At 42.7% G+C, this 24,792-nt stretch overlaps 1 protein-coding gene across 13 annotated transcripts in view; it reads right to left on the reverse strand.

The window, feature by feature from the left end:
* Positions 1–24,792, reverse strand: part of ANKHD1 (ankyrin repeat and KH domain containing 1) — a 170,430-nt gene that overhangs the window by 85,381 nt on the left and 60,257 nt on the right. For all 13 annotated transcript variants that reach the window (XM_075010053.1, XM_075010055.1, XM_075010056.1 and 10 more), the window contains exons 3-5: positions 17,331–17,487; positions 10,582–10,729; positions 8,656–8,803 (exon numbers count right to left, since the gene is read on the reverse strand). In XM_075010053.1, the coding sequence (XP_074866154.1) occupies positions 8,656–8,803; positions 10,582–10,729; positions 17,331–17,487 (453 nt within the window). The remainder of the gene's footprint in view (positions 1–8,655; positions 8,804–10,581; positions 10,730–17,330; positions 17,488–24,792) is intronic.

The raw sequence follows: 24,792 nt of genomic DNA on the forward strand, positions 1-24,792 counted from the left end.
TGAAAGGAGCATCGCATTCTTTCACTTTACTTTCAACAGAACACTGTGTAGACACTCCGTAGGATCTTTTGAAAGAGCCCCTTCTTTTGAAAAAAATCTTTTGAAAGAGCTTGCTAGTGTAGATGCAGCCCAAGAGACATTCAACAACCCCTTTAGCTTTCATCTCATTCAGATGCCATCATTCTTGCTGTGTATGGCTTCTACCTTCTGTAAACGATGTCCTAATAATCTTTTTCAGCCAATACAGTCAAGTTCTGACTAACTGCAGCACACCTCCCTCGACATTTTTCACAATAAACGTTAGGCATATACGTAAGGGATTTAAACTTTCATTCTTTATTTTCTTCCATCTTTAACTCTCTTCCACCATCTTCTTCCTGTAGAATTTGTTAACAAGAAAGCTTCCCATATTTATCAATGACCTTAATATTCCTGCATCACTTGGTTTCAAAAATTGAATACATTTTATCTACTAGCAGCACAGTAAACCCTCAGTTTAAGGGACCCTGATATAATGGATTTCAGAAATAATGGACACTGTCTGTCAGCCCCCTGCCACTCTCCAAATAAATACTGGATACTCACCAGAGTCACTGCTGGGGCCACCACAGCAGCTGGGACTGCCAGGGCCACTGGAGCCCTGGGGGCGGGGGCAGGGATGAAGTGGAGTGCAGGAGCTCTCCTCCCTCCACCTCTCAGCTCCAGGTGCGTGAAGCATGCTGGTGCCCGGCTCCCGCTATCTGCAATAGCGCTGAGCACCACCCATGGTGTCAGAGGCTGCTGCCCGCTGGCAGACTGGGGGCGGCCATGCTCTACCATTGCACAGGCAGCTCTGAGCCGGGGGCTGGAGGAGCCACAGCGCTGAGAGCTGCAGGAAGTGGAAGGAGACAGACTGGCATTCAGCTCCTCTCCTGGCAACTGGGAGAGGGAGGTGTAAGGGGAAGGAGGTGCAGAAGACAGGAGTGAGTGATGTGCTGGGATAACCAGTCAGCTATAACGGACTTCCGGCATTAATGCACACCCCTTCCCCCTATTAGTCCATTAAACCGTGGGTTTACTGCCCATCTTAGTTACTGCCCAGATGAAGCTTACTTCATTTTTAGTACTACTCTTCCACATTCCCTAGTTTCCTACATTTCTACTGTTCTAAAAATATCTTCAAAGGTATGGTCAAGCACTGGGTTACTTGCCCAAGCTCACTCTTTCTACCACTAACTTATGGTATCCTTGAAAATGCCTGGATTTCATTTTCAGGAAAGCATCCTGGTTACCTCAGGCCCCTGAGTCCTTTTCAGCAGACTACAGATTCAACCTACACTCTTCAAACCCCTCTTCCAGAAATTTCTTCATCCAAGAAGCAAGTTACAGCTATAAAAACTCCTCTCCCCAATTATGGCATTAAGGTGTCACCGAATCACCTCCCACTACTTCAGAATGCTTCACTTCACTAGATCACTGGTTCTCAACCAGCAGGGGACATACTGCTGGGAAGATGTACAGCTTTTTCAGGGGGAACCTCCAATCACCTAGGTATTTGGCTAGTTTTACCACAAGTTACATGAAAACCACTAGCAAAGTATATAAACTAAAATTGCATACAGGCAATGACTTGTTAATACTGCTCCATATACACTCATCCCTCACTATACGAGCACAATTGGTTCCCAACTTTCTGTTGGTAGGCAGAAACTCATAAGAGGGACACTAAATTCCTATTAAATGACATGTAAAAGTCTGATTGGTGACTAGGGCTCCTAACTCGGGGAAGGAATGGCAGTAGGTGGTGCTGCTTTTGAAAGGTGAGTGAACCTCAGGATGGGCAGGGTTAAAAGCTGGGGGTAGTTTGGGGCTGTGAGCGTGAGGGAAGGTTAAAATCTGGGGTCAGGGGCGTGTCAGACTAGGGGGTTGGAGCCACATGGAGTGGGCCCATATTAGCGGCACGGGGAGTTCACTCAGAGTGACCTAAGGTAGGTAAATGTGTCCCTCATTTAAGTGAGTACTCAAAGTATTCGTTTAACAAGGGATGAATGTACTATACAATGAAGTGAAAGTACAACATTCACAAAATCAGAGTATAGGTATACAGCAAAAATGAAAAGGTAAGCAACTTTCTACTACCAGGGTGCTGTGATACTTTTGTATTTTTATATCTGATTTGTAAGCAAGTAGCTTTTAAGTGACATAAAAGATTAAGTTAGTCCCCTGTGCATTCGAGGAGCATCCATGGGGGGGCTCCACTCCAGGTGTTGGTGCACCCCGTACCTTCACTCAGATTTCCACAGCAATGTCTATGGGTGTTATGCATACGCAGTGCCTGCCTCATGCACGACAGTGCCCCAGTAGAGCACATGTGCAGCCCATGTCCTCAATTCCCTCTTTACAACAGACAGCTCCAAAGGCCGAAGTAGAAGGGAAGAGGGTGGTTAGTGTAGCACCAATGGAGACACTCATCTCAAAGAGCATCAATTACTGCACAGGTGAGTCAACATCTCTTCTTCCAGAGATATGCCGATGGGTGATCCACTCCAGGTAACTAGAAAGCAGTATCTCTGAAGTACACGGGGACTTTTGATCTGGTATGAAAGCTGTAGACCACACCATCTGGCGCATTCTAGTAGCAGTCAAGGACCCATGAGTAAGAACAGAATAGTTCATAAAGGTATGTTCTAAAGCTTGGGGGTGGGGGAGACAGCTTTACAAAATACTTGCAAGGAGAATGTTGCACAGATCTTGTGGAGTGAGTCTCAATGGAAGTGGGAGGATTACTGTTCTTTACCTAGTAGCACTCAGATGAAGTCTACTATCCAGTGAGATGAAAAAAGTTAGAAGAGGCTCAAAATGGCATTTCTCTGTCCAAACAAGAGGCTAGCACCTGCAATCACACATCAAGAGTGTACACTGTCCATTCAAAAGTACTGGCTCGTGGTTTCAGGAAGAAGGGTGGTAAGTGGATAGGTCTGTTGGAGTGGGGAGAATATGGAACAAGAATGGAGAGTGGCTCTACCCTGAAAAATATAATGTACAGTGGGTTAACCATAAGTGCCCCAATTTCCCCTACAGATCTAGCACACATAACAGCATTTAAAAAACACAACTTTCACACACAGATGCAAAAGGAAACATGTTGCCATGGGCTCAAATGGTTGATGCATCAAGCAAGCGAGGCCCAAGGGTAACATCCAAAACTGAGCAGGTGGTCTAAAAGCTGAGTGAAGAGCTTGTAAACCAGGTGCGAGAAACCTCTCTTGGGTCAGGAGCCACTGACCCACAGAATAATTAAACAGGAGACCACAAACAAGTGAGAAGCAAAACAAAAATTCTCACAGATCTGGCCCCCAAGTGAAAAGGAGAGAAAATGGGACAATCCCATCCAGCTCAAGCCCCCTGACACTAACTCTTCTGGAGGCCCAGGACTAGAAGATTTTGTGGGGCCCCCTGAGGCTCTAGGGTGGGGTCAAAATGATGGGGTTCAATGTGTAGAAAGTGCTGCTGGAGAGTGCAGGAGTGGGCTGGGGTGGACCCAGGTGGGAGGGAGATGTGGATGTGGTGTCTGGGCAGGAGGAGAGTTGCAGGAATGAGGGGGGATGCAAGAAGAGATGAGGAATTAGGGTACCTCCCTGGCACCATTTATGGGGGGTAGGCAGGAGGAGAAGCATTTTTGCGGTCCTTGCAGACTCCACTCCAATTGGCCTAATGGGCAGGCTGCTGGAGGGGGAGGGCAGTGCCTGCAGGGAGAACTTCCCCCACTCCACACACACACATACACACTAGGTGAAGCCCATGCACCACATCTGGCCCGCAGCTTGCTTTGATTTGGGCTCAGGTTCTCTTCCTGCACTCCCCTTGCAAGTTGGATATGGCCTGCAGGCTGTAGGTTCCCCACTAATTGTACATCCTTAAGGAGTCTCTTTGCAATGCAATATGCAAAAACTTTAGCATCCCAGTCTTAAGGTAAAAAGCAGTGATTGCTGTTAGATAGACCTTTGCGGAGTAGAAGCAGAGGCCAGACAGATTAAAGGTCAAGAGAAAAATCATGCCTCAGCAGTAGAGATACAGAAGCAAGAGTGGTTTTTCTAGTAGAGCACAAAGAAGTGAACCTGGTTCATTTATGAGTGAGTGGTGCGCTTTCAGTATGTTCTGCTGTGTAACAGTACTCTTGGTACTTGTTCAGAGCTGTCTAGCTCCTCAGCAGAGGATCAGGAGTCATGCGCACTGAGGTGAAGCATCAGTAAGTGGGGGTGGCATGTTTGAGCTCCATGTTGTAATAAGTTCAGAGTGGGGGAAGGGATTGGGGGGTGGGGTCAGACTAACATCCTGGTGACAAATGGGCACCACAAGGTCTGGGCCACATAGGCACTATTAATGTGATGCTGTCTTTGTCCATATTTTTATTATTTTGTATTAGTTTGTGGAACTAGTGCTTTCCAGGGGAAGGCAAATAGTGTTCCATCTGATCAGGAACATGTCTCCCATTCAGTGCTTTCCTAGACCCACCCTGGAACAGAGTACCAGCTCCTTTAAAACACACGCGTGCGTGCGTGCGTGCTGTTTACACTTATAAGTGGATTTGTGTGTGTTTATGGGATGGCCAAGAGCTTGGAAGCAGTTAATGGTAACCTGCATGGTACAAATGCCCTCATCTAGAGCAGCAGTGTCCAATAGGAATTTAAAGATCACCACCACTTGTGGTTATCTTTCCATATTCACCACTTTTCTCCCCCTCCCCCAAATAAATGCCCTTCCCCAGAGCCAGGCCCCTGGCGTTCCCCACCCCCATCCCTATTCTAGTTCAATGCCAGCAACTCACTGGGGCAGCCACCACACACTTCATGCATACACCCCGTCAGATGGTGGGAGGAGTAGGTGGACGGCACTCCCCAGGTGCGGCTCTCAGGAGGAGCCGCATTTAAAGGCTCCAAGAGCAGTACGCAGCTTCAGAGCCATATTCACCACAATGCAGTGCCCTATTTGTCACATGTAGTGAGAGGTGAACATGTTGGACACCCCTGCTCTAGAGTCAGACTTGAACAGGCAGCCTCCCAGGTAAGGAAAAATGATCTCCTTTTCCCCTTAGATGCATTGTTACCACCACAAGAGTCTTGGAAAAGATGCAGGGTACCATTGAGAAACAAAGGTAACAACCCTGTATTGGTAATGATTTGGACTTAGAACAAATCTGAGAAAGTATCTGTGAGCAGCGTATAATTACATGAAAATACGCATCTTGAAAATAAAGGCATGAAAATCTGCCACCTTGCTCCAACACTGGAATGATGGTCATGAGTGTCACCATTTTGAATGTTTGATTTTTTACGAACTTGAGTCACTTGACAAGAATGGTTCACCCTTCCCTGCTTTCTTTTCTGTCAGGAAGTTGGGGGAGTAAAACCTTTTCTCTTTGCTTATACTGCTCCAATTTGTAAGAGATCTTGCACTTCTTGGTGGAGCAAATGGTCATGAGATGGGTCCCTGAAGAGGGACAGGGATGAGGCTGGTATAGCTCAATCAAATAACCTCCAGAGCCCAAATGTCTGCAGTAACAGCCCGCCAATTGTGGTAGAAAGGGAGCAAACGGCGACCAAAAGGGTGAAATAGATATTGACAGCAATGGAATAGGTGGGAGGTCTTCTATGCCCTCAAACAAATGTTCATACTTGCTTGTTAGGTTGAGCAGGCTAAGATGTTGATGATGGGGAGGCGGGGGGCGCAGAGGGGCAGGTCCACTATTGCTGAGACCTGAGTCTCTGGCATGGGTGTTGTTGCTGGTTGCTTGGCCATTGAAGCTATTGTGCATATGCTGGGTATCCTGGATTTTGGTGTCATTGATACCTCTGTTGCCTTCTTCCACAGACCCATGTACAGATGCCAACAGATCGCAGCATAGCCCTGGAATCCTTCAAGGTGTGCAACATCTTACAGGTTTAGCAGCAAATAATTTCTCCTCAGTGAAGGGGACAAAGTCTTTCATGGTGCTTTGCATTCTCATGCAGAAAAAGGGAATGATGGAACCAGGAAGCATAGCACATAACTACTGTAGCAGTGGTTCTGGCAGCAGTATCCACAGTATCAAAGAAACTTATGTTCCTAAAGGTAGTTTGCAGCGCTGTGTGAGAAGGCACCAAACTTTTAGGCAAAATAAGTCCTGTATTTTGATATCCCTATCAGAAGGAGTTGAGCGGAAATGCTGTTTATTTTTCTGATGAATTGCTTGCACCACCAACGAATCTGGGGCTAGATGTGCAAAGAGAAACTCTGAGGCCTAAGAGAGGACATAGTATTTCCAATCAGTCCTCTTGCATGTGGGGGGGTATGGTGGCAAGGGTGTGTGAGACAGTCCTGGCCAGGTCCATAATGGCTCCATTGATAAGGAAAATCTTGGAGCAAGCCACTCACTGTAAGTTGTCAGTTTGTGTTGGTTCTACAATACCTCTTCTAGAGTGATCTTGAGCTCATTAGCTACTCATTTAAATAGGTCTTCAAAATGGGTAAAATTGTACACTGCGGTAGGTGGAAGTGGCACAATTGCCTTGTTGATGAAAAAGATGTTTGTGTCATCCGGAGACATGTCCAATGGCATCTCTTCTGTATATGGCAGTACAAGTTCCTTGTTGCCTCTACAAAGGGAAGCGGAGATTGAGGAGGCAGTTTGTTGCCCCCTCCATGAGGGCTGTGTCTACTAGTGTAATGGTTCTTATAGGACCTGAAAGGGCTCCAATACAGCCACTGGTCAGGAAAGGGCATTGGTTGTCTCATCTAAGGGTGTCCATACCAAGATGGTAAATGCCGAGCGTAAGTGGACTTTGAGCTCACTGGAGCAGAGCTAGTGGGAGTGTTGTTTAGGGAGGAGTATGGTGGTGAGAAAGCTCTCTCTATACCTTCCTCCTCATTACTTGAAAAGCAAGAGGGAACTGGATATTTGCTCGTTCAGCACCAACAGTCTTTGTGAGATCCTGTTACCAAATAAGAGAGACTCAGGAGCTGGTGAGACAAGCAGATCCCTGTGGCAGATGAACTGTAGTGCTGATATAAGTGACACCAACACGTACTACACCAATTACAAAGGTAACAAGGCAGTGTCAGTCAGTGCTGTATGGCATGCTACTGACAATGACATCATACAGGCAAGCAGGTGGTATTGAGGCTGTAACAGCATGTGTGTGGAGATGCCTCGCCCACGAGGGAGGTAATGCATGAGCATAGCCCCTGTGAACACTGCTGTAGAAATATTTGAGTGAGGCACAGGAACACCTCTTGAAGAACAACTTGGGGAAACACAAGACAGACTCCTGAAAGTGGTACAGTAGCCTGGAAAGGTTGAAAGCCACTTGTCTAGGCCAGCAACACCCACACCTTATCGATTCAGGAGACAAATTAGTAATCAACATTAGCCAGAGAGTCACTGTGTGAACTCATTGTTTCATTTACTATAGTACTGTATATTAATATTTAAACACTGACAGGAAGTTTATTTTATACATATATATTTCTCACAGCAAAATGAAGTATTTCATCAGTTACAATTGGTTAACATGGTAAAAGTATACTTATTAGACATTAGAAACTCCCTCCTCCGACTCTGCAGGTTTTACACTCTAAATCTGCAATAAACTATAATCCTGAAGATTACCTGAAATTGGCTTTCCTCTGTCTTGTAATGCACTGTTTACCAAATAGACTATTGTCAATATACCACCAAACTATTTGCCACAATGCCATTTACTTTTACTTAATATAGTTCAAATTTGGTTAATTATCTTTGATACAAAATAGTGTTTTGCATTTCAAACATAATTTAATGTTTTCCTATTCTGCCAACAAAAAAAGTAAGAAACATTAGAAAGCTTCCAAAACCACCCTGAGCTGACACACAAATTCAAAAGCTTCTTGTAGAGAAAAGTATTTGGGAGCACTACACTACATTTTTTTTCTGCTATGGACAGGGAATGAAATATACTATATGTACACTACACCAAAAACACCCCCCCGCCACAAATTCCCTTGTTTTCCAGAAAAAGTACCTGATCAGTTTTCAAAACTGATAATTTTTTCACCCAAACACATTAAAGAGCCATAAATACATAAATGTAAATAACAAAAACTGAGTCCATAATCTTTTTAAAATGTTGTTTCAGTTTAAATGTGTCAAAAGTGTCATGAATAAAAGGAAAGTGTGTGAAGTACACAAACTTTGAACAAAGGGATAAACTGAAATTTGAACTAAAAATATCACATACAAACTAAAGTTCAAAATTTCTTGAACTAGGGAGGAAATGCTTGGACTACTACTTTGCTGGGATTTATACAAGTCTTAAGGAAAATGCAGGTCTGGTAAGTATAAGTTACTGAATTATATTAACATGTCAGGCTTAATTTGTCCCCATTTCTTTCACTGGTGATCCTACCTCATAGGGGCCTTTAGGGGATAATTCTAATATGAAGCCATTTTATCAAGGATTAAGGAGAATCCATTTGGTTTCACTCAGATGTTCACCTTTAGCTATCAATGGCTCCTGTTTGGTGCCATGTAACAGTTATGATTGTTTTACCCTTTGTACTCAGGTAATTTGCACTGTATTTTTTATTAAATGAAAGTACCATGTACTTAGAAAAAAACAAAGTTCAAAACATGCAAGTAAAAAGCTGTTCCGTATTTACCTGTTGAAGACTGGGCATTGACATCAGCACAATGAACAAGCAGCAGTTTTACAATGTCTACATAGCCACCACTGGCAGCTGCCATTAGGGGAGTTATGTCGCCTTTATTCCCTCGATCTTCAACATTTGCATGCATCGCTAGTAGCACCTGAACAAACAAAAAACAGAAGTTCACTTAAATGAGTTTTAATTATTACATTGTTTCTTTTGATTCTGCAGCCACGTAGGATAGGTTTACACTACAATTCTAGGCCAAACTGTTAGGCTGATTTTCAGCCACTGCAGAAATTGCTGCAGTGGTACATGTCTATACAGCTCTGCTTGGGCTGATGGTGCATGTCCTCACCTGGAGCAGTTCTGTGGAAGTAAGAGGAGCCGTAGGGATAGGTGAAAGCCTGGCCTCTCAGCTACACTGGCAGTTGCCTGCCAGGGGCCTGGATGTCCCTGAGGCTTCTGGGTTCCTGGTGAGCTTCTTAGCCTCTGCCCTCCCATGCTTGCTATAAGAAGGGAACTGGACAGCCTTGTCAATTTCACGGCTCACCAAGCCTTGAAATAAGGCAAGGCTTTCCAGGTCTCAGCATGTGGCTCTTAGCTGAGATTGGGGTCCAAAGATGTTCCGACTTCTCACTCCTGCTCCCATCTGGGACTGGCGTCCAAGTCACCCCCCAGGCTTCCCACTGTGGCTCCCACCCAGAAGCAGAGTCCAGCTGCCCAGCTCTCTGGTAGAACAGTGGCATTCTTACCAATTTCATGGCTTCTGTTGTGAAATCAATGAGAGCTTATATGAGTGATTTAGGGTCTACCCAGACATTGTGCTGCCCTACGTACAGTGACATAAGCCGTATGCCTCTTGTGGAGGTAGAGTTATGTCAGTGTAGAACACCACATATTACTGGGAAGAAGTCTGTAGGGTAGACACTGATGTATTTAGGTCAACATAAGCTGCCTTATATCCACCTAACTGTCTAGCGGAGCCCATCGATAAGAACTACTTTCCCCCTTCCCTGATATTTTTAAAAGCAATCTTGCGTCTAGTAAATAGCTTGATCTGGATCTTTCTAGAGACAGACATGAGTTCTACCTGCATCTAACCAAGTAGAGCACTATGCTGCTTTTTGTCCACTTTTTTATATATTACAATATTTAAAGCCAAAAATATAAGCAAAGTCTTCAACATATAATCATTATTTTCAAATACTTAAAAAAACGTACAGTTGCGCTCACAGTACAATTGAGCTGTACTTCAAAAGTACAGTTGCAACTGAAATATTTTACATCGTGGATTAACAATTCCAGCACAAATATGGGATCACCAACTCATGCTAGGGGTGCTCTGGCTTGTGAGTACTAGCCTTTAGTGGAGTTGCACAGATGTAACGGAAGGTAGAACTTGAAAGTAAGGCAAAAGTGACACTGGAGTTAGAATTTATTTCACAATGCTAATATATTATCCAGAGAAGTCCCAGTTCTAGAAATGACTGAGTCCTTATGCCTCATAAAACACTAGATGAAAATAGCTAGATTTTTTTTTCTTGCAGTCATCTTCAGGGGCTGAATCTTAAAATGACTATTTGGCAGCACAACTTGAATGTTTCTGGAGTGATGTGACTGGGAACTACAAGAAGATCACTGGAACACACAAATGATGTGATCTGCAACCAAGATCAACAATGTTATATCATGCCTTATTTGTTACCCCCTCCTCTTCAGACTGATGGCTTGTAAAGCGTACTTAGTGGAAAACTGTTTGAAAGTCTGTTGAGAATGCAATAAAAGTGAACTACATTATGCTGTAGCTCATATTCCTTTTAGAGTACAAAATCCTCCTCTCTCAAAAGGGCTACAATGTTTGGCTTTCAAAGAATTTCAGGCATACAGTCTTCTGTATTTGAAGTTTGGCCATAAGAGACTGTACTGTCTACTTACTTGTGCCAATTCATAATACCCAGCTGAACAGGCCAAGCAAAGGAGACTCTCCCCTTCTTCAGTATGTTCATTTACGCTTCTTCCTTCATCCAGCAGCTTCCGGACAGCATTCACATCCCCATCAGAGCACGCTTCTGCCAAACTGCGACTGTTACAGAGACAAGAACAGAGTACAAGTTTCCCACCTGTTTTTTTATTTTAGACCATCCATTAATGTCTTCTCCCCATTCCCCATGTCTCTTCCTATGAGATTTCCATGCCCTTAATCGCTCATCCCCTTTCCCTGAAACCATGAGAAATACTCTTTTTGAGATAGGGTGACTATTACCAAAGATAAGGTGATAGCATTTGACTTTTTTCACTTAGAGAAATACTCTATTCTAACTAAAGTAAATATTTTACACAAAGAATTGGCTGAATATATTGCATATATGACTCTGTATTAAAGACCACCTATTAAGGAATTGAACTGAATTTGCTCATAGCATCTGGGAAACAGAGAAAAACAGATGTTACGTAGCAATAAGAATGATTAGGGACACCAAACTTCCTTCTAGTTGACAGTTTACAAAACCTTCTCTAAATCATCTTCCAGTTTGCTTCTGCTCAGGTATGCTATCTTCAAGACCAAATCATTACGTTTATTATTTTAATGATATAATCTAAAAAAATTTTAAATTATCCACTCAGTGGGCTACATGCACAAAATTTTTCTATGGCTTGCGTTACGTAAAGGCAAACTAGACAGTCATAAGCTTCCTGGTCTTAAAACATCTACAAAGAACATCAAAATGCTCTTGTAATATATTACCCCATTCCTTCCCTCAGATCCCCATAAAAACAATGAAGCCCTGTGGCACCTTATAGGCTAACAAATATTTTGGAGCATAAGCTCTCGAAGGGAAGACATGCTTCAACAGGGGCCTGTGTTTGGCAAGAGCCAGGTGCATCTGTGAGGCTATAATTAAATCCTGACCAACAATACTTTACAGATTGTCAAGAAAAAATAATGTGATTTCATTTTTAGGCCTTTTTTAAATTCTTTGAAAAACTGTTCTACAAGGACATCTCTAACCTTAGACACTTTGTAATTCTGTAACATGTACACCATAATATTTCAACAATTCTTCAGGTTTTCTCCAGCCCCACATGAAAAATCATCTTCACGTCAAATATTTGAGGGGAAGTGGACATCTTGCCTCAACTTTCAAAAGCTGAAAGACGATGTTGATGTTTCAAGACCCTTAGAGTAACATTTCTCTTTCCCACTGAAGGAGTGATGTGAAAGCTTCCTCAGGACTTAAGACAACCACTTGATTCTGGGGGCAGCCATATCCTCCTGATTATTGAAGCTGAAAGATGTTCTGGACAACTACTAAGAAATTTATTTTTTTCTGCCAAAACCCGATAGCAGTAATTTCTGGCAGATAATTGTCTGGGGCAGTCCGAACAGGATAAGGAGCTAGCCATTCTTTAGTTTCATAAACAGGCAACTGAAGCAGCTGAGGCACTAGTTACAGCAAGTCACTAGCATTTCTAGATCTGGCTATATTGCAATTAGACTGTGGGAAGCATGTGCCAGATGACTGTGTCTCACAGAGCTCAACCCAAACGGTTATTTAACTGTGGTATAGACATCTGAGCTCCTGCTCCAGGACTCATGGTTGAAGGAGTACTCCCAGAACTCAGGCGGTAGCAACTTAAACCCAGGCCCTGCAAGTCTCTATAAGTTGAGATGTCAGCTGCAAGCGTGTAATTGCAGTGTTGACATACCCTCTATGGCACGGGTTCCCAAACTGGGGGACGTGAAGAAATTATGGGTGGGAGGAGGTGAGGCAACTCATCCTCCCCTCTTCATTCATCCCTGTCTCAAGAAAGAGCCTGCTCTCAACCACAGACTCAATGATTAACTATCAATTGAGTCATCCTTCCTCCAGCACACAGGGGTGCTGTGAGCAGCCCCTGCTGTTTTACGTGGGTGACTCTGCAGCCACTACAAAAAGGAGCTGGCTGTGAAAGGCCATGTGGAGTGCCCTCCTGCAAACATGAGTGAGTGATTGTGGGTTGGGGGAAGGGATGGAGGAGAGGAGAGGAGAATCGGGGGCTGGGGTTGTCTAGCTGGGGAGAGGGGGCTAAAGTAAGAGGGGGGCTGAGGGTGCCTGGTTGAGGGAGAGGAGAGAAGAGGGGTGGGGGTCTAACAGCTGGACCATTGATCCAGCTTGTGCAGTGGGGAGGGGGCAGCTTGCACGCAGCAGGGGAGCTCTAACTCGGCCAGCTGACTGACACGTGGGAACTCAGGCTCAGGTGGCTGACCCGGGCAGTGGGCAACTCACGGCTTGGGCAGGTGGCTGCTGGCCTACAGGGTTCGGGCCAGTGGTCCCGCAGCTTGGGCAGCTGGCTTGTGGGCCTCTGGCAAGGGGCCCCATGGCTCAGGCACCTGGCCAGGGTTCTGGCAGCTGTCCTGCAGCTTGCAGTGTTTGAGTGGTGAGCTCACAAAGCTTCAGTGGTTGGCCTGCAGCTTGCGGGGCTCAGGCTGGAGGCTTGGGCAGCGGGCTGGCAGGATTCCGGTGGCGGGCTCCCAGATAGTGAGGCTGGCCAGGGCTCTGGCAGCTCGGGCCTGCAGCTGGCAAGGCTTGGGTGCCTGGCCGGGGCTCATCACCCTTCACATTAAACTAATTAATTAAACTAATTAATTAAACTAATGTTCTGGAGGCCAAATTTAGGTTACTAGGAAGGAGACTGAAATCCAGAACATCTTTGGTGGCATTCTCTGAAATGCTTCCAGTTCCACGCGCAGGGCCAGATAGACAGGCAGAACTTCAGAGTCTCAATGCGTGGATGAGACGATGGTGTAGGGAAGAGGGGTTTAGATTTATTAGGAACTGGGGACACTTTTGGGGTAGGGGGAGCCTATACAGGAAGGATGGGCTCCACCTAAATCAAGGTGGATCCAGACTGCTGGCATTAAACATTAAAAAGGACATAGAGCAGTTTTTAAACTAAGAGGTGGGGGAAAGCCGATTGGTGCGGGGGAGCACCTGGATCGGACGGAGACTTCTCTTACACGAGGCTCCATAGACAGGGATTCCCTAGAAGTTAGTCAGATAGGGAACGTGGGAAATAATATATGGGCAAGATCAGATGTGAAACAATCGTGCATAAAAAAATCCACCACGTCTGTGAAAGGCGGACATATAAATAGTGGTAGTTTTCTAACATGCTTTTACACTAATGCTAGGAGTCTGTCTAATAAGATGGGTGAACTGGAGTACCTCATATCAAAGGAGGAAGTTGACATAATAGGCATCTCAGAAACATGGTGGAATGAGGACAATCAGTGGGACACTATCATACCGGGATATAAATTATATCGGAAAGACAGAACAGGTCGTGCGGGTGGCGGAGTGGTACTATATGTGAAGGATAATATAGAATCAAATGAAGTAAAAATCCTAAAGGAATCAAAATGTTCCATAGAATCATTATGGATAACAATTCATTCCTCTAATATGAATATGGCATTAGGAATATATTACCGACCACCAAACCAGGACAGTGATAGTGATGCTGAAATGATGAGGGAGATTAGAGAGGCTATCAAAATAAAAAACACAGTAATAATAGGAGATTTCAATTATCCCCATATTGATTGGGTGCATGTCACCTCAGGACGGGATTCAGAGATTAAATTTCTTGATGCCTTAAATGACTGCTTCTTGGAGCAGCTAGTACAGGAACCCACAAGGGGAGAGTCGATTCTCGATCTAGTCTTGACTGGAACGCAGGATCTGGTCCAAGAGGTAACTGTTACTGGACCGCTTGGAAATAGTGACCACAATATAATAACTTTTAATATTCCTGTGTTGGGAAGAACACCGCAGCGGTCAAACACTCTGGCATTTAATTTCAAAAAGGGGAATTACACTAAAATGAGGAAGCTAGTTAAACAGAAACTAAAAGGTAGAGTAATTAAACTAAAATCCCTGGAAGCTGCATGGAAACTGTTTAAAGACACCATACTAGAGGCCCAACTTAAATGTATACCCCAAATAAAAAAACACAGTAAGAGACCTAACAAAGAACCACCATGGCTAAACAGCCATGTTAAAAAGGCAGTGAGAGAGAAAAGGGCAGCTTTTAAAAAGTGGAAGTCAAATCCTAGTGAGGAAAATAGAAAGGAACATAAACACTCCCAAATTAACTGTCATAATGTAGTAAGAAAAGCCAAAAAAGAGTTTGAGGAACAGCTAGCCAAAAATTCAAAAAACAATAGTAAAATGTTTTTTAAATACATTAGAAGCAGGAAGCCTGCTAAAAAAGCAGTGGGGCCCTTGGATGATAAAGATATAAAAGGAGCGATCAAGGAAGACAGTGCCATTGCGGAGCGATTAAATGATTTCTTTGCTTCAGTCTTCACGGCTGAAGATGTTACAGAGGTTCCTAAATCTGAGCCAGCCTTTTTAGGCGACAAATCTGAGGAACTCACTCAGATTGAAGTGACATTAGAGGAGGTTTTGGAATTAATTGATAAGCTGAATAGTAACAAGTCTCCAGGACCAGATGGCATTCACCCAAGGGTTCTGAAAGAACTCAAATGTGAAATTGCGGAGTTATTAACAGTGGTTTGTAACCTATCCTTTAAATCCACTTTGGTACCAAATGACTGGAAGACGGCCAATATAACACCAATATTTAAAAAAGGCTCTAGAGGAGATCCTGGCAATTATAGACCGATAAGTTTAACATCAGTACCAGGTAAATTAGTAGAAACACTAGTAAAGAGTAAAATTGCAAGGCACATAGAAGAGCACGAATTGTTGGGCAAAAGTCAGCATGGTTTCTGCAGAGGGAAGTCGTGTCTGTCTAATCTATTAGAATTCTTTGAAGGGGTTAATAAACATGCGGACAAGGGGCACCCAGTGGACATAATATACCTAGACTTCCAGAAAGCCTTTGACACGGTCCCACACCAAAGGCTTTTATGTAAATTAGGTGGTCATGGGATAGGAGGAAAGGTCCTTTCATGGATCGGGAATTGGTTAAAAGACAGAAAACAAAGGGTGGGAATAAATGGTAAATTTTCACAATGGAGGGGGGTAACTAGTGGTGTTCCCCAGGGCTCAGTCCTGGGACCGATCCTGTTCAACTTGTTCATCAATGATCTGGAAAATGAGGTAAGCAGTGAGGTGGCAAAGTTTGCAGATGACACCAAGTTGTTCAGGACAGTCAAAACCAAAAGGGATTGTGAAGAACTACAAAAAGATCTCAGCAAACTGAGTGATTGGGCAGCAAAATGGCAAATGAAATTTAATGTGGGTAAGTGTAAGGTAATGCATGTTGGAAAAAATAACCCAAATTACACGTACTACATGATGGGGTCAAATTTAGCTACGACAGATCAGGAAAGGGATCTTGGAGTTATAGTGGATAGTTCTCTGAAGACATCCACGCAGTGTGCAGCGGCAGTTAGTAAGGCAAATAGGATGTTAGGAATTATTAAAAAAGGGATCGATAATAAGACAAAAGATATCATACTTCCCCTATATAAAACTATGGTACGCCCACATCTCGAGTACTGCGTGCAGATGTGGTCTCCTCACCTCAAAAAAGATATATTGGCATTAGAAAAGGTTCAGAAAAGGGCGACTAAGATGATTAGGGGCTTGGAAAGGGTCCCATATGGGGAGAGGCTAGAGAGACTGGGACTTTTCAGTTTGGAAAAGAGGCGATTGAGGGGCGATATGATAGAGGTATATAAAATCATGAATGGTGTGGAGAAAGTGAATATAGAAAAATTATTTACCTTTTCCCATAATACAAGAACTAGGGGACACCAAATGAAATTGATGGGTAGTGGGTTCAAAACTAATAAAAGGAAATTTTTCTTCACACAGCGCACAGTCAACCTGTGGAACTCCTTGCCCGAGGCGGCTGTGAAGGCCAGGACTCTATTAGGGTTTAAAAAAGAGCTTGATAAATTTTTGCAGGTCAGGTCCATAAATGGCTATTAGCCAGGGATAAAGTATGGTGCCCTAGCCTTCATAACAAGGGCAGGAGATGGATGGCAGGAGATAAATCACTTGTCTTCTGTTCTCCTTCTCTGGGGCGCCTGGCATTGGCCACCGTCGACAGATGGGATGCTGGGCTTGATGGACCTTTGGTCTGACCCAGTATGGCCATTCTTATGTTCTTATGTTCTAATTTTGTTTCTGCTGTTTCTGATATTATATTTTTCTGCCAAGAAAAACTATGTGCTTATTTTGATTTTTAAACAACATTTTTATAAATTTTGTGTGTTTATTTTAAACTATGAATTGAATTTTTTGTTAAAAGGGTGATGGATGATGATAAAGAAGGAGGGGGGCCTGAATGTTTCTCAAGCATCAAAAGGGGGGTGTAATGTTGAGAAGTTTGGGAACCTCTGTTCTACGGGAATGGCGAGACTAGCTTCTTAGCTTTTTGACACCACACAGCACATGGAAAGAAAGGAAACTCTCTCATAATGTTAAGAGAAGGATGGATGATACAAAGCACTGTTCCACATTCATGTTCCAGTCCCTAGTTAACCACTTTGGGTAAAGTGTACAAAGCCCTAAGATTTGAGAACATGGCTGTTGCCACTAGCAAGGCCAAAACCTTGTGACCAAGAGATGAAAAAGTAATTAAATCCAAAACGCAAAAAAATTCATTTTAAATTGCACAACTTAGATGGCTTACTTTTATTTATTTAAAATTTGGGCATTACATACTTGTCCACTTGTCCTGCATTGTGATTGTTCTCTGCTCTCATCCGTGTCAATGCAGCAGCAGCTTCATCCAATGCACAGCTGACAGAGGAGGTCAGTCTTCGGAGCACCTCAGGATCTGCGAAGGCTTTACCATCGGCAGTGGACAATTTACCAATTCCTTCAGTGTATGTTCGTTCATCAGGTTAGTATGAAAGTCACACAAAAAAATGCAAAGACACTATTTTAAATTTCAGTCACATGCACTATTAGTAAAAAGATCTGCAAACATGCTGCAAAATCAGATACACTTTTAACATTACTAACTTGTTTTTTTATAATCTGAAAATTTCATTACAACATAGCAGCAGCAAAGCTATGCTTATTTGCATTATCAGTTGTATTATATACCCCAATTTCAAGCTCATATCCCTTGGGGAAAAAACTCTAGAGGTGAACAAGCATCGGAAAACAAGCTTAAAAGTTAACATTTAGCAAATGCTATTTGGCCATTTTAAAATCTTCTGAATCTGAAGACTACTTTTCCACTCCCAGTTTTTCCACATGCCTCCCCACAGCCAATGGGTTTAGTTATCAAAAAAGATAAATGCATTTAACAAACCTGAAAAATATAATGGTTGATCTTCAAAATAATTTTAAAAAATTGAAGTGTGAGAACGAGTTAAAGCCACAATAAAGTATCTTACTCCACACAACGTAGTAAAAAGGTGATTTTTGTTTTGAATGACTGTGCACAGTAATTTCAACCCCAGTAAGAAATTAAATTAGTTTTTCTTTTCTTTTCAAAGTAAGGTTAGTACCAGTTGTGAAGCTGACCTTCTTGACAAACTGATATACTTCTAAATCTGCAGACTGGCATACAATAGCACTTCTCTCATTCGTCAGAATGTCACTAAAATGCTAGCTATAATTTTTTTCTACTGCTGATAGTGAATTCTGGTACAACTTTATAAGCTTATCCCACATAGCTGCTTGTGCCCAAGGACACACACACACAACCATGACACTGTCTATTCTAAATATGTAAATGTTCTGGGGCAGCATAAACTTAAATCTGAAAGTATAAATATGCAACTAGTCAATTGTCAGGAAACACTGAATGACAATACAACCATTTACAGCAATGGTTGCCAAATCGTTAATCATGACCCAAAGGATGGTCTTGAAAGAGTGCTACGGTCATGGGATAAGGGAAAACAGAAAATGCAAGAAAGCATCTAAACCACTGTTTCACAAATGTTACCTGACCACAGAACCCCTTTAAACTCGAAATAATTTTGCAGAACCCATAACAGTCTTATATACAGCTTAAACCCTCTCAGTCCCAAACCCCCATCCCCAGGATTAACCCACCTCAGCCCCAAATTGACCCCTGGGACTAACCCATCCACTTAAAGAAGCCCCCAGGCTAATCCTGCCTGAACAAACTCCACCTGAGTAGTTCCTCCCATTACCTCACCCACCATGGCAAGCTAACCTACCTTGGCCACCACTGCACCTCCGACTCTAGTCCTGAGAGCCCAATTTCACTGGCCACTCTATGACAATGCGAGAGGACAGTTGCACCCAATGAACGGCAACAATGCAAGAACTGTCTGGCTTCCTTTCCAGATAGCCATTGGCTCCCCTTTCCCCTCCCCGACTGGGTATGCGCTGGCTACTTTGCAAGTGAAAGACTGTGCAGCTTCCTGCCCTGTTGGCACTGAAATAAAAGAAATAAATTGAGTTGGTTCAGTGATCGGATCCTTCCTGCCACCCTGCCAGCCACTAAACCAATTAAAATTTAGTTCTACTGTTTCCATGGCAGCAGGGCAGGGAGCTGCAAAGGAGTCAGAAGTGGCAGCCTCTGAAGCTGCAAATGACTTCTGAGAGCTGTGTGTGTTACCAGAGCTGCAGGTTGCTGACCCCCGATCATTTTCTTGCATATTTTCACTTCACGGAACCCCAAGGTTCTGTGAAACACCACTTGGAAAACACTGCTTTGAACAAAGAGCCACCAGGGCAGTGCCGTCTGCTGTTGGAACATTAGGATATGTCTACAAAGCATTCTGGAGTGAGCCTCCCAGCCTAAACTCAGAGACTCAAGCTAGTGGTGCTGACAGTGCTCCACAGAGAGCATTTTGTAGCTGTGGTTCAGGCTCTGAAGCCCAGCCTCTTCCTTCCCTCGTCACTAACCTGAATCTGCAGAGGGTTGCTGATAACTGCTGCATAGCTCATACTCAAAGCATTCTCACACTCAGAAATGCAGCCAGCCAGGACAGCTAGAAAGTATCCCCACTGCCAAAGCAATACAACACACAGCTGCATGTGTGGGATGCAAAAGCAATGTAGGGTAGCTGGAAAGTAAAGGGAGACTGATGGAATCCCTATCTTCCAGCACGTGGGGCAGCAGGCCAACTGAAAGGATCTAGTTGGCTGGATGTACCCCTGTGTTGTCCAACCCTTTTTGTCTTGATGGTCAAAGGGTCCCTAAAGTTGGTGGCCCTATGAGAGAGCCCATTTTGAAGTCAACTCTTAAAACAGAGTGTCCTGTTACATAAAGCCAATCTGTATGCTAGGGTACCAGTAAGGTCATGTGACTACGCAAGTACAATGGGCATCACAGCATGAGTAATTTGGGAACCACTAGCTTACACACTACTGGATCTAACATACTGATTCGACAGTAGCAAAAGGTAAGTCATACTTAAGCTGAACAGCGGAGTCATTTTGTGAAATAGTCAACTGTTTATTTAATTGCAGAAGTAACCAGGGCCATGCTACAAAGATAACACACCTGTGAGAATGATTCTGAACAACTCACCCTCAAACCTTAATATTTGCCAAACATACATGTTCTGGTTCTTTTCAAATTTAACTATGTTTTCCATTTATCCCAACTTCTAACTCTGAATATTGCATTAACAACGAGTTCAAAGCATCAGAATAACAAAATTAGAGACAGGAGAAACATATTACCGTACGCAATTCTCTCCCTCACCAGAATCAAGATCCATGGTTATACACCTGAGTCTCTTACCAAATTTCTTTAACCTGGGAACAGTTTAGAGTGGCTTATGCTAGACCAGGATTAAAGATATAACCTAGTCACACACAATGGATTTGCACAGCTCTATACGCTCTGCAATCTGGTCCTATGTAGCTACTACTACAGATCTGAATACTTAAGGCTGTACAGTTACAAGTCCATCATCTTATGATGAAGCTCCAGAATCCTCGTTAGATTTGAACATTGCCATCCAGTCCAGACCCAAGAATGAGCAATTGGCACCACATTCATAAACAGGAAGAGGTGAGGGAGAAATTTCCCGTATTGAATAAAGAGCTTGATAGCTGCTTAGGAAGCTCTTCATAAACAGACAAATCTAGACTTTGAGGGAAAGAAGAGCTTCCTAAGCAGCTATCAAGCTCTTTATTCAATACGGGAAATTTCTCCCTCACCTCTTCCAGTTATTAAAATCCATCCCTCTACTAAATGTTCTGCCTTCTTTCTGAAGGAGCAGCTCTGGATTACCCAGAAAATCATCTTGTCCCAACCACATAGAGTGACTCCCTCCCCATGATTCACTAGATAATGGGCTTGTTTGCACGGTGCTTGGCCCAAGCACTCTATTAATGGGACTCTGCAATTTTACCAGTCCCAGACAGACCAATAAACTCTTGCTGCATGCAGCTTAGATTTTTCTATTAAAATTTTAAATGGAGGAGTCTGAATCTTCAGGAAACTCCAAACATGAACTTTAAGGCCAGTGGTTACTCTGAATTTGAGTTTAATGGTTAACAGACTTCCTCAAATTCAAGTACGACAAATTTGGATGAAAATGGGATACAGTACTTTTAATTCAAAATATTGAGGTTGAACTCAGGTTTTGAGTTTATACCAAAACCCAGCTTTAACAAGAAAATTGCAATAGATCTGCCACGATAACTTTTATTGAAGTGGTGAGATACTTGGGTGGTGCGAATGGTGTTGCTGTCTGCAGTAGGAAACCAACGGTCTCTGCCCCAGAGAGTTTATAATCTACACAGAATACAAAAAGGAACAGATGGATGTAGATTGTGACAGGAAATGCAAGGAAGCAACGAAACTATTGATCACTATGGCTGGCAGTGGTCTCAGCCCACCAGCAGTCAATAGTTAAGTTTTCAGTAGGCATCATAGCATTAGAGTTTTAAGAATATTTTGTTCAAATCCTATGAAACAGCCCTTCAGAGTATTTGCCTAGCATGAGAAGGCAATGTGAAGAAAAGTACAAAAGTTGCTTCTTTGAAAATAGCATCACGGGTCAATCACAGACAAGAATCAATCTTTCAATGCTGAATAACAGAAAGGTAGGGTTGACCATGAAGGGACTTGAAAGTGAAGGCAAATAGCCTATGCTTGATATAAGGCGGGAGCCAGTGGAGTGATGCAAAGAGAGCAGTTATATGATCAAAGTGCTAGGACAGGGAAATCATTTTTGTAACATCATTCCGAATGGACATGAATTCATCATTTATTTAAAAAATGACAGCGTTCCACTGTTAATAAACAAAATGGACACTTTCAGATTTATCAAAACCTATATAAAATTTTGAATTGGAAAAATCAAGTACAAAAAGTAAGAGTAAAATAACGGAAGATGAAGATGGATGGGCAGATGTAGTGGTCACAACAATTATTTTAGTGATCAACTACAGCACTCAAGCTCAGGAGGAGCCCTTAATGATGTTTATAACATTACCTATTTTGCACGACTAAGCTCACCAAGTAGTTTTCCCCCATCCCCACCGTATGCCAGCTATAACACCATTATTAAATACGTGACATTTACCCACTGTCACCACACAGCCATCAAAGGACAGTTGATAAATCTGACTTTTTAAATGGCAACTCCCTTCTGTCTGTACACAATTAGAGCTTCACCTTGACTCCAATTCCCTGAAGCTGGTGCTGTGGCAACTGTCCTAAATTACAGTGGCAGGTCCTCTCCCACTTAGAGTTTGTACATTTGAGGGTATACATTTCAACTTAACATAAGCTTCCCAACACTAAATATATTTACATTTTTCTCAAGCTTATTTTCTAGTGTGTGCTTCCACTAATCTCTAATAGCTTATTAGAGAGTCCTTATCTTTGAACTCCATTTATGTAGTTTCATCAAAATTCTTTTATATCCTTTCTGTAACATGAGGTTTGCGCAATACACTAGAAGTGATCTCATTCTCTACGAACAGGACTATGAACTCCTGACATCCTTTATATCTGTACACACTCCAGGGTTCAAGTCCTTTTCCAACAGTTGCCAAATTTTAGGCTGGCATTTTTTAAACACCATCCTCCCCATAAATCTCTTTCCTGATATTGTAACGTGACCATCTTTCAAACTTCGGAGCAGTAGCCGAGTTAGTCTGTATTTTCAAAAACAAGTAGTCCTGTGGCACCTTATAGACTAAACAGATACTTTGGAGCATAAGCTTTTGTGGGCAAAGACCCGCTTCATCTGATGAAGCAGATCTTTGCCCATGAAAGCTTATGCTCCAAAATATCTATTAGTTTCTAAGGTGCCACAGGACTTCTTTCAAACTTACCTTTAAAGTTTGACGTTGTCTAGATTAAATACATGCAACACTTCTCTTACCACTTTTTCAATCCCACTCAGTCGTGTGCTCCCCCCCTCCCCCGGCTTTGGAATCTTGTCTTCCTTTTCTGGGACAAACTGTCCAAAGTTGTTCATGTTGAGTTACTGCATATGCCACATGCCAGGTCATAGCTTTCTGTAACCTGAACAAGACAGGAGCCCAATGCAGTTCTCACATTATCTTCCTAATTAATTTCAGGTCACCTCTAATCAGTAACCACCTACATCATTAACACCGTGGTAATGTATCAAGCTGTACTATGGTTGTTAACTTTACACTGACATTTCATGAAGTATTGTATCAAGTAAATTATTTCTACTGCTTTCACCACTATCACCACTTCAAAGAAATTGGACTTTAGTATAAACTAACCAAAGCTGTGTTTAGCTAGTAAACCACTGTTCCCAAGACCTTATCCTAGGATGATCAGATCTGCATGTACCTAATTTTCCAGATCCAACCTTAAATCACGTTTTAAGATGTCACCTTAACTTCTCTTTAGTTGCCAAGCAATTAGATTTCCAAAGAATTATCAAAACTTGAAAGAAAACCCTCAATAGCAGTGGGTTTTATCTATGAAGGCTTGCTGCTTAATCATAAAATCTGGTATGTATAAAGTTGCATTACTTTATTCTTTTTACTTGTTCTGGTCTTACTATCCCTTCATTACATTAATCTTTCCATCTTCTGCCCTCAGGCAACTCCTGTTTCTAGCACAGTCCTTAGTTATTTGTGAGCTAGAAAATAAAAAGTTTCCCACTAATACATACCTTCTCTCACTACATATGCCTCACACTCTCTCAAGAGACTCCACTATTTTATTGGACCTATCTTTAGAATCCTCTTCAATAATTTTTGCTTTTTCAATTATTCTTACATTCATAAGATTTGTGATGTAATATCAGACCACTAGTCCATCTAATACTGCAGACAGCCAAGACCTATACTTGATTCTTCAAAGCAGCAGCTGTCAAACCATTGATCACTACTGGTATGCAGGTTATTTGCTGGTGGTCCGCAGAGATCCGACTAGGCACATGCTGCTGCTTCTTGCTTCCAGCTGCTAAAATGTATTGCCAGCACACTCAGTTCTCTCCTATTGTTACCTTTCAATGTAAGAAATTACAATAACTGCAGAGAACTTTCAAAGTGTAAGCCAGGACAGTTTACTTTGAGTCTGCACATAGATATCTTTAATGCTACGCTGCTGCTAACTGCATGCTGCTTCTCTTTGGCAAAACTATAAAACAAGGACCTCCTCTGCTGCTACTTAAGAATTTTGAAGTTAAGAATAATTCGAGAATCACAGCTTCGCTAAGCGTCAGAGTAAGTATTCAAGACAAAGGGCAAAGTATTGGAGAGATTTATTCAAAAGTGGCCAAAAAAATTTGACAGGGAGCATGAACCTCTTTCCGCTATTCCTCACAGCAGTCAGGAGACATGAAGAACACTCTCCTCTTTCTCACTCTCTCACACAAATTCATGCACGTGAGGATATTTACATCTCTCTCTCTCTCTCAAATTTAGGAGAGATGCTGTGCAGAGACCTCACAATGAAACTTATTTTTTTATCGTTACCACACAGTGTATTCCTTACTAGTAAATCCATGTGTAGCAAGGTCCAAGTGATAGCTTTGATTCAGCACTGTACAAAAGCAGACACCTGGAATAACTGCTCATAATGCAGTCTTCCACTGCATTACAGTGCAAGAAAGAATGCCACTGACAAAAACAGGACAAAGCAAACATTCCAACCTCAGCTGCAGAAGACTTTGAGAAGTCAGATTTTAAATCAATTACTACCCTTAGGCTACAGCTACATTTACCAGGAACGTTGACAGTT

This window comes from Carettochelys insculpta, chromosome 15, assembly GCF_033958435.1.
Source record: "Carettochelys insculpta isolate YL-2023 chromosome 15, ASM3395843v1, whole genome shotgun sequence".
In the NCBI taxonomy this organism is placed as follows: domain Eukaryota; kingdom Metazoa; phylum Chordata; order Testudines; family Carettochelyidae; genus Carettochelys; species Carettochelys insculpta.